Genomic DNA, 16,607 nt, shown 5'->3' on the forward strand with positions numbered 1-16,607 from the left:
GAATATTCTTAGGTTTTATATTATATATAAAGGATATGTATGTTTTTCTCCCCTAAATGGTGGTGTGGTCGGTTGCTCCAAATTAATGAGCATCCCACTTATTTATTTTCAACAGGAGCGTTGGTGGACCAGGGTGTCTTTGAAGAGTTGGCTCGTGACTATGTTCCGCAGCTTTATGACTGCATGCAGGACTTGGGTGTAATATCCACCATTTCCCTGTCCTGGTTCCTCACTCTTTTCCTCAGTGTAATGCCATTTGAAAGTGCAGTGGTGGTTGTGGATTGTTTCTTCTGTGAAGGAATCAAGGTGATATTTCAATTAGCGCTTGCTGTCCTCGATGCTAATGTAGACAAGCTGCTTAACTGTAAAGATGATGGAGAAGCCATGACAGTCTTGGGAAGGTATTTATTACAGAAAATAAAGCTTCTTCATTTTATTTTTCTTTTTGCTTCCTTTCCTGATTTTTGTTCTGCTATGTTAAAATACTTAATTTAAACCAGTACAATATATGTAAATCTTTTACATACTTACAGTCCCTTTTTGCCTATATAAAGTACTCTCATATTATCTTAAAGTAATATTAAAAGAACAAAAATATATAAATTCTTCTTTCATGACATTCAAATAAACTTCCCAAACCTGGTTATAGAAACCTTTTTCGGTTTAATATTTTAGTTGATTACATGGGGGTTTTTATTTCATCTTTTGCCTGCTGCCTTTTATATGCTGCTAAGAAAAAGCATTGCTCTCAAGGGAAATTGTTTTGAGAATGGACTAAACAGAACTCAGAAGAATTAGGTTTTTGAATTAATAGATTTTAGTGAAAAAGGAGGTTAATAAACAAACTAAGTTGAGTTATTAGGAAGAAATTTTTTACAATGGGGGTTGTAAAACACTGGAACAGGTTACCCAGGGAGGTAGGTGGTAGATGTCCCTATCCCTGGAGACATTCAAGGCCAGGCTGGATGGCGTGCTGAGCAACCTGCTCATTGCAGGGGGGTTGGACTAGATGACTTTTAAAGGTCTCTTCCAACCCAAACTGTTCTATGATTCTGTGATAATTTTTACATTTAATCATATGCACGCAATCTTTGTTCTGTTAACCCTCAGAAGGGAGGTCGTACAAATGAATCTTGGGGTTTCTCAATTGTGCCTTTTTTTGCCCATCAGATATTTGGACAGTGTAACTAATAAGGACAGCACTCTTCCACCCATTCCTCATCTTCACTCGCTGCTCAGTGATGATGTAGAGCCTTATCCTGAGGTGGATATCTTCAGACTGATCAGGTCTTCTTATGAGGTAGGACAGGATTTCTTAACAGCAACTTGCCAACCCATGCTAGTTCTGCTTTACAGAGGGATTTGCTGCTCTGTAGTTTGGCTTTGGTTGGAACTGAAAGAACATTAAAGAAATACAAATACAGACTTGTCTCAGAAGTCTGAAATGGGTCAGGGGAGTGGCTTAGTCTTCATTTTTCTTTTAACCAAAGCTTTTAATTGGAGCTGTTTTGTGTAGCATCAAAGGAGAGCAGATCACAACAAAAAAGTGATTTACATGCAAAAGGTTGAAGTTGTAACTCAAAAAAGGTTAAGTCTCATCTAAGCTTTTACATGCTTTTCCAAACTGAAATGTTAGTGAAATCTATATGATTTCAGAAGGCCACCTTACTATCAGTGGAACTTAATTTCTTTGGCCTTTTTTTTTTTTTTTTTTTTTAGCAAGTATGGATTTTGACCATGAGCCACTGGCTTCTGTATTATCACCAAAGCTAAACAAATTGTGAGTGAAAGGAGCTGGAAATAACTAATGTCTGTAAAGCACAGGACAAAGCCTGAAAAAAAACAGTTTCATTGTCCTTAAATTTAAAAATAAGCCATCAATGAAAATATCCTTGATGATTACACTGAAATACTACTTTTTAATAAAACTTAAATAATAACTTTAAAGAATTACTCTTCTTAACTTCCTTTTTTCCTTCCATTGTCATGCAGGGTAAATTAGTATTTTTAGCTCAAGATGCAGCAGCAACATGACAGCTGTTTCAGAGGCACTCCCTAAGTCCCTAGAACCTCCTTGCTCTAATTGCATGAAATCCATTTAAGAAGGAAGTAGGTAGAACTTAGTATATTCTACACTGCATAGCAAACTGAATCAAGTTAGATGTGTAGTTCTTCTTCACAGAATGTTATAATGGAGAGAAGGATGTTTACATGAAATTATGTTTCCTTTGTATTTTTTTATTTCCTCATCATGAAGAGAGCTTGCATCAGCTTAACTGTTTTTAGATTAATAACCAGACTCTTTTCAGAGCCAGTCTGTCTTTTTTGGGGCTTATGCGGCACAGAACCTTGTGGATCCTTCTAGATAAATAACCAACTGTGCTCCAGTATAATTAGGCAAAACAAATACTATGGGGAGTGAGGAAGTGTGAGGAAAGCAGGAGCTGGTTGCAAAGAGAGAATTAGTTTCAGGAGAGTCATTGTAGTTGGTTGATTTGATTAGTAAAAACAAAAACAAAACAACCCAAACCAAAACAAAACAAACAAAACCATTATTAAACTATCAGGGTAAAAAACGTTGCATCTGTTATTCAATGACTGTTACGTTCCTCAGTTAGTCATGTGCAGTTAGGGCTGGGAAGTCACTGTGTTAGCTTTGTTGAGACTGCAAAGACCCAAATATCAAGTAAGTGTTGCTATTTTTAGAATTTAAACTGTTAAAGGTACTTGTTGGATGACCCTCTATCCTTAATCTACTAGTCATTAGTGTTTACAAAAAAATAGAAAGACCTCCAGCTGCTCAAAATGCATTTTCTTGGAGCCCTTTGCCCTCCCTCAAACACCCCCACCCCCAAAGCGTGAGGGAGACCTTGTCCCTTGCAGACTGTCTTGTGATATTAGTCATGAGAGCATAATGAGTCTGACAATTTGGTGGAGTAGCAGCACTGGCAAAAGCACAATATTTTGATTGTTTTATGAAGAGCTGCTCACCATCACGCTCTATCCTGTCCAGCTCTTAGGTAGTCGTGTCAGATGTATATATGGGCAGTCTCTAGTGACAGATGAAGTGGCACAGAGGAAATTTTTCATCGTTAAGCCGTTAGTACCCTGCTCTATGATGATACTGAACTGACTTTCTACTTTTGAAAGAGAAACATTCTTGAAACAAGAGAATATAAATAACAAATACATTTTAGTCTGCCAGCATTTTTTTTCATGTATTGAAAATACTTTTTAGTAAGAAATCTCTTATCTTTTCATTCAATTTTGCAATTAATTTAGAAGCCATAAAGCCTGGCATTATAATAATTACAATGCACACTTCCAACAATTCCTTGTATGATTTGAAAGTTAACGTGGGCAAGGAACCATTCCCAGAAAGTAATTGGATGCAATCTTCCTTTTCTGTAGGCTACATGAGTTTTAATTGTATGGATGTAAACAGACCATTGCATTTGGTCTCCAGAGCAGAGAATAAGCCCTGATTACTGGAACAAATGTGGCCTCAGAGCCACAAAAAAACCACTCTTTTCAAGGTTTTGTGGCCTCTGTGATGCTTGATATTCATGGATGTTTATCTAGATTCCGTTTTTTTCAGACTTCTTGTTTTGCAAAATATTCCAAGTACATGAAACATCTTTTTACTGCCAAGGTACAAAATAAAGGTGCAAGCTTTTAGTGTTAATTTGATCACACAAGAATATGCTAGCAAATTATGACCTGCTTATGTAGATGCACTTGCACTGGAAATATAAATCCATCCTATATGAAAGTGTATCTTGCCACCCCCTTTATTTTTATATGTGGCATAGTTTATGTCTGGCATTATTGTTCCTGCTGGTCATCTATGTATTTCTAAGTATGTGCTGCAAGCGTTTTCTTGATGGTCAAAAACTTATGGTTCACAAAAAGAAATCCTAGGAATTAAGCATTCTCCAATATATGAAATAAAGGAGTATTACTCCTAATAGGTTTTCCCCTGCAGTGCTTCTGTAGTGTGTGCAGGAGCTTCCTGAGGCACATTGTGAAAAAACTTCTGGAAATAAGACTTGGGCACTTTAGAGCATTTTCTTCCTAATGGAAGTTGCATTCTTGCTGCTCAGTTTCAGATCCTTTTCCATGTGTTAGAAAAATACCTTAATGTCTTAACAGCAATTCTTTAAATGTACCATTTGTGGTATATCACATAATTACATTAATTTCTTAAATACATTAAAGGCAAGCTAAGTAATCCAAATATTAATACACAGGCTATACTGTACTCCTTTTTCTCTTTTAAGAAATTTGGAAGTATCCGAGCAGATTTAATTGAACAAATGAGATTCAAACAAAGGCTGAAAGTTATCCAAACCCTTGAAGATACTACAAAGCGCAATGTGGTAAGTATTGAAATAATGTTCTTTGCAAAGATTAAGATCAGGCTATTTCTGAAATGAAATTAGCTTTTCAATGAGACATAGATTCAAATCCGTAACTGTTAACGTTATGTTTCCAAGGTACGAACTATTGTGACGGAGACTTCTTTTACTATTGATGAGCTGGAGGAGTTGTACGCCCTTTTCAAGGTAAAGCGAAGTGAAGATCATGTGCCTGCAGGAAATGCAAACATTTATATTTCATACTAGACTGTGTGTTTTCCAAAGACTGGGTTAAGTCTGTGAGTTACTTACTATCAAGTTTACTACTGGGGGTTGGACTAGATGACCTTTAAAGGTCCCTTCCAACCCAAACTATTCTATGATTCTATGATCTTAATACAAACTTGAATTAGTTGCTGTATTATTGAATATACAAAAAAACCTCCCACCCAATTAGTTTTTTAAAGCTCAGGAAATAAGTAACTAAATTATTTGTCCATAGAAAAAATAAATGTATACAGATGAAAATTATTATAATGAAAAAGTGTATATAGAGAAATTTTTGATTAGTCTTTAGAAACTTATATATGTCTGTCACTACCTGACTTAAGTTTTGGAATTTAGCACAGAAATACTTTTATTCTATTAGCTCAGACAGTTAATACTTCCATATAATAATATCTTATTTTTACCATTGTTAATGCTTTAATGTATACTTTATTACATGGAAATTCGGTGTCACAAAGTGATGTGTGTTTGTAAGTTGATGGTGTGGCAGTACCATTAGACCCACAAATTTAAAGGTGAGCAGTTAAGATGCTTTAGGTTCATCTTCATGCACAGTGCTTTGAAAGAAGATACTTTCTTCTTCTGTTTTGTTAGTAACAGAAATCTGTCAGTGTAGCACAAGGAATTTCTTTCCTTTGAATTTCCCATCTGTAATGTAGTTAAGATGCTTTAGGTTCATCTTCATGCACAGTGCTTTGAAAGAAGATACTTTCTTCTTCTGTTTTGTTGTAACAGAAATCTGTCAGTGTAGCACAAGGAATTTCTTTCCTTTGAATTTCCCATCTGTAATGTCAGGTCTTAAAACTGTCAAAATCCTGCAGTGCCTTCTTTCAGTCTTCTGTGGCATCAGTGAGACCTAGTCAGACAGTCCACCCTGTCTGATGACTATGCAGATCTCTTTCTCTAAACTTCTGAATAATTTTGAATTAGATTCCACTGAAATCAGCTGCAGAATTGTCACTGACTTCAGTAAGACTGAAAAAGTAGTCCTTTCTACACTAGTTTAGAGGATAAATGTCTTGTAGAAATGCAAGGGGTAGGTGGATGGAAATACATCTTCTAGTCTTGTGTTGTTTTAAGAGTGTGTGTATTAATTGTTTGGATTTTTTTTGTCATTAATATCAATGAATTGTTTACGGAGGTGATGACAATCTCACAGCACTTGTCTTCTGTTCAGGCAGAACATCTGACTAGTTGCTACTGGGGAGGAAACAGCAATGCTATTGACCGACACGACCCCAGCCTGCCTTATCTGGAGCAATACCGGATTGACTTTGAGCAGTTCAAGGGGATGTTTGCTCTCCTCTTCCCTTGGGCATGTGGAACTCATTCAGATGTGTTAGCTGCACGCCTATTCAGGCTTCTTGATGAAAATGGAGACTTGCTCATCAACTTCCGTGAATTTGTCTCTGGGCTAAGTACGGAAAATTCACAGCACTCTCAAAATAATCTGACCAAAACAATTTATTTCTAAAGCGGATCCAATCTGTCAGAAATACGGATGTTATATTAACTATCAGCTGATGAGTTTGAGCTTGATGTATGCCAATTTGCAAAAGTCACCTATGTTTTAGGAGCTGTTCATGCTACGGTTCAGTTGATTTTATCATGCCTGTGACAGTGGTTCCCACTGGGGTTTGGGCTCTTCTCTGTATGTGCATCTACATTAGCCAGTTGGGTATCACAGTGAGAGAAGGACTACACATGAACTACTTGTCCATTATGATCTGAGTATTTCCCTGACTGCTGACTCTTGACACGAAAATGTCCTGTGTGCTTAATGGTGTGATTACTTCTAATCCAAGTATTTCCTTTGGCAGAGTCTTTTGTATGATCTTCTGTGGCGTTTACCTCTTGGTGACACTGCATTTTGTTACCTGCTCCTTTAAACCTCCCCTGGAAGCTGGGAATGCATACCTTTTGTCAGTGCTACCAGCTCTGAAAAGGGGAGAGGGGCAGCATTTGTCCCCTTGGTTATTCAGGAAGAAGACTTTTGAGAAATGTATATGGGGCAAGGGAAGGAGAGAGTGAGGATGCTAGTTTTGTTTGCCTCTGACTACAAATGCTTCTCTTCAAAAGTCGGCTGCCACCCCACATACATGTGTCACTGTGTAAAGGAAAGGTATCAGGCCTCACAGTATATGCAGTGAGAGGTACTACCTGTATTACTTCTGAAATCAGTAACCAAGACTATAGACTAAGAGCGAGGACAAAGTGGAAGTCACCTGAGAAAGGAGAAAGTGGAGGTACCAGTCACATAGGGAGGCTGAATGTCATTGATGGAGATTATGGCCCATGCAAGTCTCGAAGAAGCAAGATTTCAAGATATGAAAGTCAGTACTGGAAAACAAAGGGAATGTGCAAGCCCCAAGATGAACAATGAAGAAGCAAGGGTGAGGCAGGAAGTGGCCACCCTTTTTTTGAGTATAGCAGGAATTATTCCTTTTAAGTGACCAACATCTCACCATCTATCGTGTGTTATTTCATGGCAACTTGACATTTCCTGCAGCTTTACGTTTTGGTCCTTTTTGAGAGAGAAAAGGCTTCCTAATCTGGCTTTCAGCAACTCTTTGTTTAACAACAATATTTTTAAGCCTTGGGGCTCCAAATGCAGCCTTGCATTAAAACCTCCCCACAGCAATGGTAACACCCATTCTCTCGCAGATGCAGAATAGCTATGTGACAGTAAACCTGACTGCACACCTCCCCCTCACACCACCAAAAAAGCAGTGCTTCCTTCCTATGATGCTGTTCTGAATTTTGAGGGACTGTTTGTCAGGTAGCACTCAATGGCCTTTTGAGACATGACCCATGGATTAACTACTCTTGCTGCTTACAGGATTCTTTTAATAACAAACAACCAGTTATTGGTTGAGACAGCATTTTTTTAGAACCAGTAATGAGTAATCAGAACAAGGAACAGTGTTGAGCACTGTGAACAGAAATTGATATAAAATGCATAAATGTGGCAATTAGCCCACATGACTGAACTAAAATCTTCAGTGTACTAAACAATCAAAACTGCTTATTTTGCAAAACTACATTTTTTCAGTGTGGCATAGCTTTTTTTTTTTTAATCAACCCTTTTTTCTCAGCCCCAACCCCTTTTTTGTTTATGAAGTGCATGAGTGGTAGCAAGGACAACACAGTCAACAAAAACAACATGGGGTTTGTTTGATCATATTTCATCATGCCCCAGGACTTTTAAAAATTACACAAACATCAGCTGCTTCAGTCTGCCTGACAAACACAACATGCCTTGGCTAGAGAAGCCTCCTGAGGAATATCTTCTTTTGGAGCAAGATGCACCTACTCAACAGAGGACTCTGTCACCTTTTTCTTGTGGCTGTCCTGGAGAGCACGGTCAGAGCATGGACATTCTGGAGGTGACCTGTGGGCACTATCCTCTCTCTTCTTGTTCTGTCCAAACAGCAGTGTTGGGCTCTGGCCCTGGTTAGTCAAGTTTGTCTTTCCTAGAGGAAGCCCATGTCAGAGGGTGCTTGTTGATGCTTGAAGCAGCCATGGCACCTGAAGCATTTCCCTTTCCCAAGTTTCCCATTCAATGGCCTTATTCCATGTAGTCATAAGGGTTTGCTCCCTCAAAGCCTTTCTGATGCCACTGACACCCACTAGGAGCTCCATGAAGAGGAGGTAAAACAGGGTGCTGTGTGTCCCAGTGTGGGCTCGTGGCCCTTCTGCATCACCACGAAATCCTTGGGATATGAGAGCACTGTAATTGGAAGCAGGACTGTCTGTTTCCTTTTCATAGTCCCTGCAGCAAACAGGTCAAGAACTTCAGGTGGCTCAGCTAAGTGACGATGGAACAAGCTATCATTTTTTTTCTGTTCATGTACTCCCTGTTATGTTACTCCGAGTTCATATAAAGGAGTGGTCTTCGTTAGTTTTCTCTAGGAAGGTGCTGCTCAGAAAGGGTTGTCAGCCTTGGTTTTATGAACTGTTTGAGATATTCACCCATGAAGAAGCTCAACTGCACCCTATCCCACACTGGATTATAGCATGTCAGTTGTTGACTGAAAATCCCAGTAAGCTAGAGAAATTTCCACATAGACTCCAAGTGGACCCCTGCCTCCCATTGTGCTTTTGCAATATTCCCTTTTCAGACCGTGTGGCTCTTCCACCTCTCCAGCGACTGCTGGTGTCTGCAGCACTTGCCACAGCCTCATGCAAAAGTTGGCACTATGAAAACTGTGTCTCTCAAGGAGTACCCAAGTGTGTAGTTGTTTTTTCTGAAAACAGCTTTAGTCTAGGCACAGGGTACAGGAGGATGTTCAGAAGGCAGAGTGTTAACCTCACCACTCTGATCCTTTCAGGGAGCTAAATGCTGTACTAACACTTTGCACCCCTCCACCTGTGTTCAAGTGAGGGGCAACCAAAACCACTACTTTTACGTTGCTACTAAGTTTTATATTAACAGAATAAAGTTCTAACCCATTTAATTACTGTGTTAATGGCCTCAAAGAAGACAGAGGGAAAACCGTGCACATATGACATTATGCCCAGAAAAGACTTGACACCTGCGTAGTATTAACAGAATAGTCAGAAAAGGGGCTTAGTGGTCAAGTCCCAAGGGGAGTAAGAGCAGGTGTGTGTGAGAACATCAGTTGTCATGTGAAGGTGACAGCTTTCACTGTTGCTATTTCAAGTAGAAAGATTCAAAGGGTGCAGTCATGCTCTTTTCCAAGCACAATTTCTTCTCACCACAAAGTAAATTTAAAGCTGCTTTTTAAAAATTATTATTATTATTGTTTAATACAGCATCAATGCTCAACTCTTGGGTAGCCCACTGCAGCTGTCAGGCAGCTGCTGCACAATGCCAGTAAACTGTTCTTTCCTTTGTAAAACTTTCTGACCTTTCCCTGGGGAGACCCAGAGCATTGTCCCTGAGAGAGTCCAGTTAACATCTCTAGTAAATTTGTCCCTCATTGTGTTGTCTTGTAAGAAGGGCTTGGTGTTAGAAAGCACACATAGATTCATCTCAGGCAAAAAGCTAAAAGAAGCAGGAGTAGTTGAGCTTTTTCAGTTCTCTTCACATCTGGGGACAGGGAGAGGAGCGAGCCTGCATGTGTCACCAGATATCCTGTGCCCTTAATCCTGTTTTGGTGAATGCATTGCCAGCTGTTGCTGGAGTACGTGGAACTGCCAGCCTGTTCTGTGCTTTGGTTATTTCGTGTCACCTTTAGTAGTGGGGCGCTTCACATGGTACCTGAGTGCATAACCTAAGGCATAGTTTCATCAGAAGAGCATTATCTGCACAGTGTAGTATACGAGAAACGAATACAAGGAGGTTTTGCGCTTAAGAAGGACCAAGTGAAAAGTAAAATGGCTAATGCAGATGCACTCAGTTCTTTGGCGTAACATCTGTATTTATTCTAGTCTTAAGCATAGCAAAGTTGACACAGTAGTCTGTAAGGTAAAGTAAATCTCTGCGTAACCTAATTAATGAAGGTTAATTCATTTGTTTATGAATTATATGTCATAACAAGATTTGCGAAGCAGTCTGATTATCGCTTATTTCAGTACTTTGGAATGAGCTAATACCCGCTTAATTAATTGGAAGGAGGGACTACAATAGACCATTTGCATTTCATACACCTAATTTTTTTGTGTAGGCTGGAAAGCAATATGGGTTGGGGTGGATAAATCACTATAAAGTATTGCCTGAATGTTAGTTTCGCCCATGGCTAAGCTGTGATAAATGATGTTTACTTGAATTTCTCTCTCTTTTTTTGGTAAATATCTTGTTGTTCTAAATCATGTGATGTTACTATTGGATCTGCAGATCAGAAAGTTTGAAGTCCACACAAAAAGGTCTTCTTAACTTTCAGCTGGAGGCCTTTCTGAGTGATAATGTGATGATCATAGATTATTTTTGAGCATTAGAAAATAGACATTTAATGAAGGACCCAAGACTGAAGTGCAAAATTCAGGGTAAGGTGGTCTGTGTTCTCTTGCTATTTCTGCTGCAGACCTTGTGATCTTACAAGTCAAGTGACTGCCTTATGATCTTGGTTTGTAAAGGAGTTATGGTGCTTCCCAGAGTGAATGTAGCAGCTTCCAAAATGTAGGATTGTAGCAATAATAAACAGAATGGCATTGAATGCTGAGCATTAACATACTGTATATAATGCTGTTTAGGTGCAGCATGCCATGGAGATCTGACAGAGAAGCTGAAGCTACTGTATAAAATGCATGTTTTGCCTGGTAAGTAAATGATATTAAAATAACGATTGTCTTGTTGAGAACAGGAATTTTGACCAAAGTTGTTTATGCCTAGATTTCCCAATTAAAAATTGAATTTGGGGAATTACTGTAGCTGTTTATGCAGAGAGCTTCTACCTTTACCAGACAGGGATTTGGAAAGTCTGAAAGCACCCATGCAGCCCTCTATTGCTCTTGTCACAAACAGGCAACTTACATGTGTCTCTTTCCTGTTTAGCTGAATTTGGTGACTTCCCCTATGCATAACAAATACTGTTCTTCCATGTTTGTGACTATAATGCACTATCAGTGAAGCCAGCTTAAAATGTTCCCGTGTGCCTTGGCTACTCATTTCTGTGCCCAGGCTTTCTTCTTGGTTTCCTGTCTGGGCTGGTGAACTGTTTGCAGAGGGAGGCTACAGATCATTTCACAGGTGTGTTTCCTAGGGAGCTGTACACACTGGTGGACTTGGCTAAATGAGAAAGGCAGTTTAGGGTGGAGAGGGGATGGAAACATCTCAGAACAGTTTTGCCACTGAAGAAATTTATGTCCTAGAATTATATTGTCTCTAACTTGTCACTTATGTGTCATAAAGAACCTATTGCTGTCCTCACTGAATCTGCGATTTAAGTATGTTCTAACTGTTCGGGTAGTTTAGTTCATGTGCACATTTACATGCTATGGCGAAGATATCTAAAAGCATGGAGAGGAGGTTCACCTTAATGTGCTTTGAACGTGTGTCCCTGATTGTTCCCAGCTGGGTTTGCTGGGGGTAGGCTTGAGTGGTTCACTAATTTAACTGAAAAAAAAAAAAAAAAATTGAACTATTAACGGAAGAGATCAGTTTCTAAGAATGTAGTTTCTGGTATTCAGGGACTGGTAAGTTCATACCAAATCACGACAGACTGTTTCCAGCTAGGAGAGGGTTCATACTTCTGCACAGAAGAAAGCACTGGAAGCAGACATGGGAAGATGGGCAAGTCAGCCCCTGCAAACAGCTACTTATTAGTCAGTATTGGATATCGGAGAGGAGACAGTAAAAGGGTAATACCAGTTCTAGTTGTTCATCTCCCCTGAGCTGAAAATAGATGATTCCTAACCCATCAGGTCCTCACACTTTTACTTCTAGAAACTGGCATTCTAAATGTATCAGTGGAAATATGTTCTAATTTTTAATTAAAGGGTGGAATTTTTAATCACAAAATTTTATTCTATCTCTTAGATCCACCCGCTGAGCAAGAAGAACCAGACTCTGCTTTTGAAGCTACTCAGTACTTTTTTGAGGACATCACACCGGAATGCACACATGGTAGGCATCTTTTGTCTCGGACATGAAAAGAGGAGGTACAAACATCATGTCTTTTTAGGAAGCTACTTTTTTATTAGATTAAACTTTGTAAGTGAAGTATTCTCTGTAAAAAGAAGTATGTAGTCTTTGTATAATTGTGATATCCTTAGAGGTGCAGGTGTGTGTACATTAAGAGCTCCCCTGGATTGCGCGTTGCAGAATTCTCTCAGAATACCGTCATCAGCGTGTGGCAATAGAAGTAATTTTGTGATAAGTGCATGTGCCTTGCTGGAGAATGAGAATAAATATCTTGGCTTTCAAGACATATTTGGATCAGAACTTAAAATATTCTAAAAAACTGAAACCAAAAGATACATCAAAATGTAGTTAAGCAATTTGAAATCTTTTTGTGCCCTAATGAAAAACTGGCTCTCATCGCTGTTGTCTTAAAGAGCATTCTCTTCCTTGAGATATTTGATGTTAATTTTCTCTCTGATTCAAGAAAAATATTGCTCATCTTTCAGATTATAGGGGGAAGAAAGGTTGTTTGAAAATACAGATAAGATTTAATAGACTAGATATGACAACTTTAAGTCTTCATAGACAAAAGAAGATGCACTAATGTGATCACAAAACATATCACGCTAGAAGCTGTTTGTGTTGTGGTAACACAGGCTAAACATTGTACTACACAAACAAAGCCTAAGATGGTTCCTGTCTCAGTATTTATTTTATTAATTAAGTAGAATTTGTTATCAGATTTAAGAATAAGCAAAAATCATCATTTAGTCCTAATCTTTTTATTCTGCATTTTCTGCAGTGTAAACATTTTCTTTATTTTGCACTGGACACATGGAAAGCATGTATGAATCCAAACCCACACTGTTCTCTCTTTCTGTCCCCACCCCTCTACTTCCCAGTTGTTGGCCTAGACAGCAGGAACAAACAGGGAGTAGAAGATGGGTTTGTTACAGTGAGCCTGAAAACAGACAAAGGTATGCATGGTCTTTCCATCTGAATTACATCTTTCATTTCTATTAAAGATGCTCCTTTTGAAAATAGGCAGGGGGTTAGGGGAGGAAGTATTAATTTAAGGTTTCTTCATGGACTTTTCCTCCATCTGTGGGTAATTTGTTTACAATAGGCAAGAAGAGCTCACAAGAGAATCGAAATTATCTGAGAATGTGGAGTCAAGAGAATAAGTCCAAAGCAAAAAACTCAAAGGACTTGCCCAAACTGAATCAGGTACATCTGATGACACTTACTTACTTTTCATAAACTTTAAACTTTCTTCCCATACCTATAAATGTTCAATATGTTTTATTTTGAGGCAGATACTTTTTTACCAAAGCAGCAGTCAGCCGATTACAGAAGTTGCTTGTTTTCATCATACTGTAACTGTCATTCAGCTCCCAAAGCATCCTAAAAATGAGATACACACGTATAGGACTGATAACATATCATTTTGATCTCTAGACAGAGGGTGATATGACATGAATATCAACAGCTAGTGCATAATGTTGAATACACATTACCTAAAAGAAGCATTTTACATTATGTAATTTGTCAGTCTTATTCCCCTTAGATCCACAGCAGCTGAGGAACAGAGGGCCCATTGGAACAGCTCTTTCCTCCTCCAGAGCATATAGAGAAGGTTTATTCCCTGTAGAACATACTTCTCACTTAAGGTAGCCCTAGCAAATCTTCTTCCTATTTAATTAATGAGTTTTGAATTCCAAAAGGCTCGCATCCAACTAACTTACCACTGTCAATTAAAAGAGTGCTGCAGGTCTCTCATTTTTCATTACTTCTCATTAGTTTTATCAGACCCCTAGTTACCATAATTCCTACAAGAAAGTCCACCAAAATGAATGCTGGGTGCTTCACTGCTCACCCTCTGTTGCCCTCCTGTGGCTGCAGAGAAATACATTTGTCATATGCTGGAAGTAACATTCAACAGTTTATTCTATATAGCTTTGCGAGAGGAAACACATCTGGCTGCCCATAGAATATACTTTCTAGACTACACCCAGATTATTTCCAGTTTCAGTTTAATCACACAAACTCGTGTCCTACCTCTGTCCCAGACTTTTTTAAACTTGATTTACTGGATCTCAGTCTGATTTGTTTCCTGCTCTCTCATTAATGCTGCATCCCTCTGTGTTTAGGGACAGTTCATCGAACTGTGCAAGACAATGTACAACATGTTCAGCGAAGACCCCAATGAACAAGATCTGTACCATGCTACCGCTGCTGTGACGAGCTTGCTTTTGGAGATAGGTGAGGTTGGTAAGCTCTTCATTGTGCAGCCCACAAAAGAGACAGACAGCAGCAGTACCAACTGCAGCAAAACCATTCCAAGCGAGCTGTTTCAGAAGAAGGAGAACCAGCAGTACCCCCTGGAGAAGCACAAGCCGTTCCAAAGCAGCCTTGTCACCAACGACGAGGAGGCCGTTTGCACCGACAGCACCCTGGGCATGCAGATGGAAGACATTAAGCTGGAAGACTCTTCTCCCAGGGACAACGGGGCCTGTTCTTCCATGCTCATTTCCGATGATGATACAAAAGATGATAGTTCGATGTCCTCCTACTCAGTACTGAGTGCAGGTTCCCATGAAGAAGAAAAGCTGCACTGCGAGGACATCGGTGAAGACACCGTTTTGGTACGGAGCAACCACGCCACTTCTCTTCATAGAAGCACGAGCATTGACAGAGACTGGGCCATTACCTTTGAACAATTTTTAGCCTCCCTTTTGACTGAGCCAGCGCTGGTTAGGTACTTTGACAAGCCTGTGTCCATGATGGCTAGAATTACTAATGCTAAAAACGTGAGGATGATGGGAAAACCGATAACCTCGGCCAGTGACTATGAAATCTCTACTATGTCGGGATAAAAGGCAGTCGAGTTTTTTATTTTTTTTTTTTTTATTAAGTGATTATTAGTACCTGGCACAGGCCCTGGTATTTTCAAAATACGATTGTTTTCACTAATGTGAAAATGTTGCGGTGTAAACTTAACTATCTTGAAGTATAATCACTCTTTCTGTGGAAATGTTACACAAATGCAAATTTTATTCAAAATACAGAAAAATATAACAGTTGTCAGTGAAATGTGTGTATTATTAACCTTGCTGTCAGTATAAAATGGTAAAGATTAGTTCTTAATTTCTACATGTAAACTTAATGCCAATATTTATGTGCATTTTTAAAATACATATAGAGAGATCTGATTCTTGGGAGAAAAAAAAAAAAAAAGAACAAAATGGGAAGTACTTAAAATTTAAAGGGACACTGTCAACCTGAACAGGACCTCAGGTGAAATTAAGTTCCAGGCAGCATCTCTGGAGGATAATTTTATTTCATATAGCTTTTTTTTTTCCCAAAGAGGATAATGGTTTTTAATGTATGTTTTCTTTTTTTTTTCTTAATATTTGAAAGATCAGTGAAACCTGCCTGGCTTCTAACTTCCTCTGCTTGAGAGTGGTGCTCTCAAATAAAAGTGAGAAGTCCATCCCAAGCCAGACTGGCACGTCAGGCAGACGTGGTGAAGTGTGATGATCTCTGCCCTGACAGAAGGCAGAGCCCAGATGCCTTTCCCTGAGTTCAGCAGCCGCTGGCTGCACCAAACCCACCAGAGACAAACCCACCAAGAGATCTCCAGCATGACTCTGCCGGGAGCTGTGTTCCTAACCCGTGGACTTGGAAGCTTTGCTGTTGTGCTCCAAAGGCTGCGTGTGCAGGTCCCAGAACAGATTGGTGGAGTCCCTTTTTAAAAATCAAAAGCTGTTTTAAAAATTTATATATATATACATATATATATACACACTTCTAAGGCTGGATCTACAGCAATTATAGCTTAGCTCTTAAAACTAACCTTTACCACCAACCTATTATATCCTTGTTAGAGTAAAAGAAATAAAATCCTGTATTGCATAAGTCTTCATTTACAACAGTGGAAAGTAGAAGTAATGAAAGAAAAATCTGCAAGATAATGTAACTGAATGTTTAAGTCTTACTGAGAACACAGTCACTTTATATAAAATTAATAGTATCTGGTATCAAGTTACTGAATAATATGTTAAAATGAGAACTGGAGCACCTGCACTTTGAATCCTTGCTTCTTTTATACAGAAATTCAGGATTTTTTTTTTTAATTTGTTAGCTGTTTTATAATTTGTATTTGTTCGATTCAGGATCATGCCTACATGCCTAATCTTTATTTGCTATTTTGAGAATATTTTCTGTAGAATACTGTTGATTTTTTTATATTCCTGTATATTGCATCCATGTAACTTGCAGATTTTTTAGCAGAAGCTATGTTTAATTCTTTTGTTTTAAAAGAATGCTTTTAAACTGTCAGATGAAGTGGTTTTTAACCACAAATAGGTAATGTGAACAAAGTACACTCTGCACAGATTTGATTTTAAGCTATTAAAGTCATACTAGAGGGAAAA

At 38.7% G+C, this 16,607-nt stretch overlaps 1 protein-coding gene across 2 annotated transcripts in view; it reads left to right on the top strand.

Annotated features, from left to right (window-relative positions):
* TBC1D9 (TBC1 domain family member 9) overlaps positions 1-16,607 on the top strand; it is a 52,361-nt gene extending 35,754 nt beyond the window's left edge. The window contains exons 12-21 of one of the 2 annotated variants that reach the window (XM_065837377.2): positions 116-401; positions 1,171-1,300; positions 4,281-4,379; positions 4,497-4,565; positions 5,824-6,064; positions 10,803-10,868; positions 12,088-12,174; positions 13,074-13,148; positions 13,298-13,398; positions 14,322-16,607. In XM_065837377.2, coding sequence (XP_065693449.1) covers positions 116-401; positions 1,171-1,300; positions 4,281-4,379; positions 4,497-4,565; positions 5,824-6,064; positions 10,803-10,868; positions 12,088-12,174; positions 13,074-13,148; positions 13,298-13,398; positions 14,322-15,047 — 1,880 coding nt within the window. In that variant the 3' untranslated portion in view covers positions 15,048-16,607. The remainder of the gene's footprint in view (positions 1-115; positions 402-1,170; positions 1,301-4,280; positions 4,380-4,496; positions 4,566-5,823; positions 6,065-10,802; positions 10,869-12,087; positions 12,175-13,073; positions 13,149-13,297; positions 13,399-14,321) is intronic. The other variant, XM_071808042.1, reaches the window with a different exon arrangement.

This window comes from Patagioenas fasciata, chromosome 4 (assembly GCF_037038585.1).
Source record: "Patagioenas fasciata isolate bPatFas1 chromosome 4, bPatFas1.hap1, whole genome shotgun sequence".
NCBI lineage: Eukaryota > Metazoa > Chordata > Aves > Columbiformes > Columbidae > Patagioenas > Patagioenas fasciata.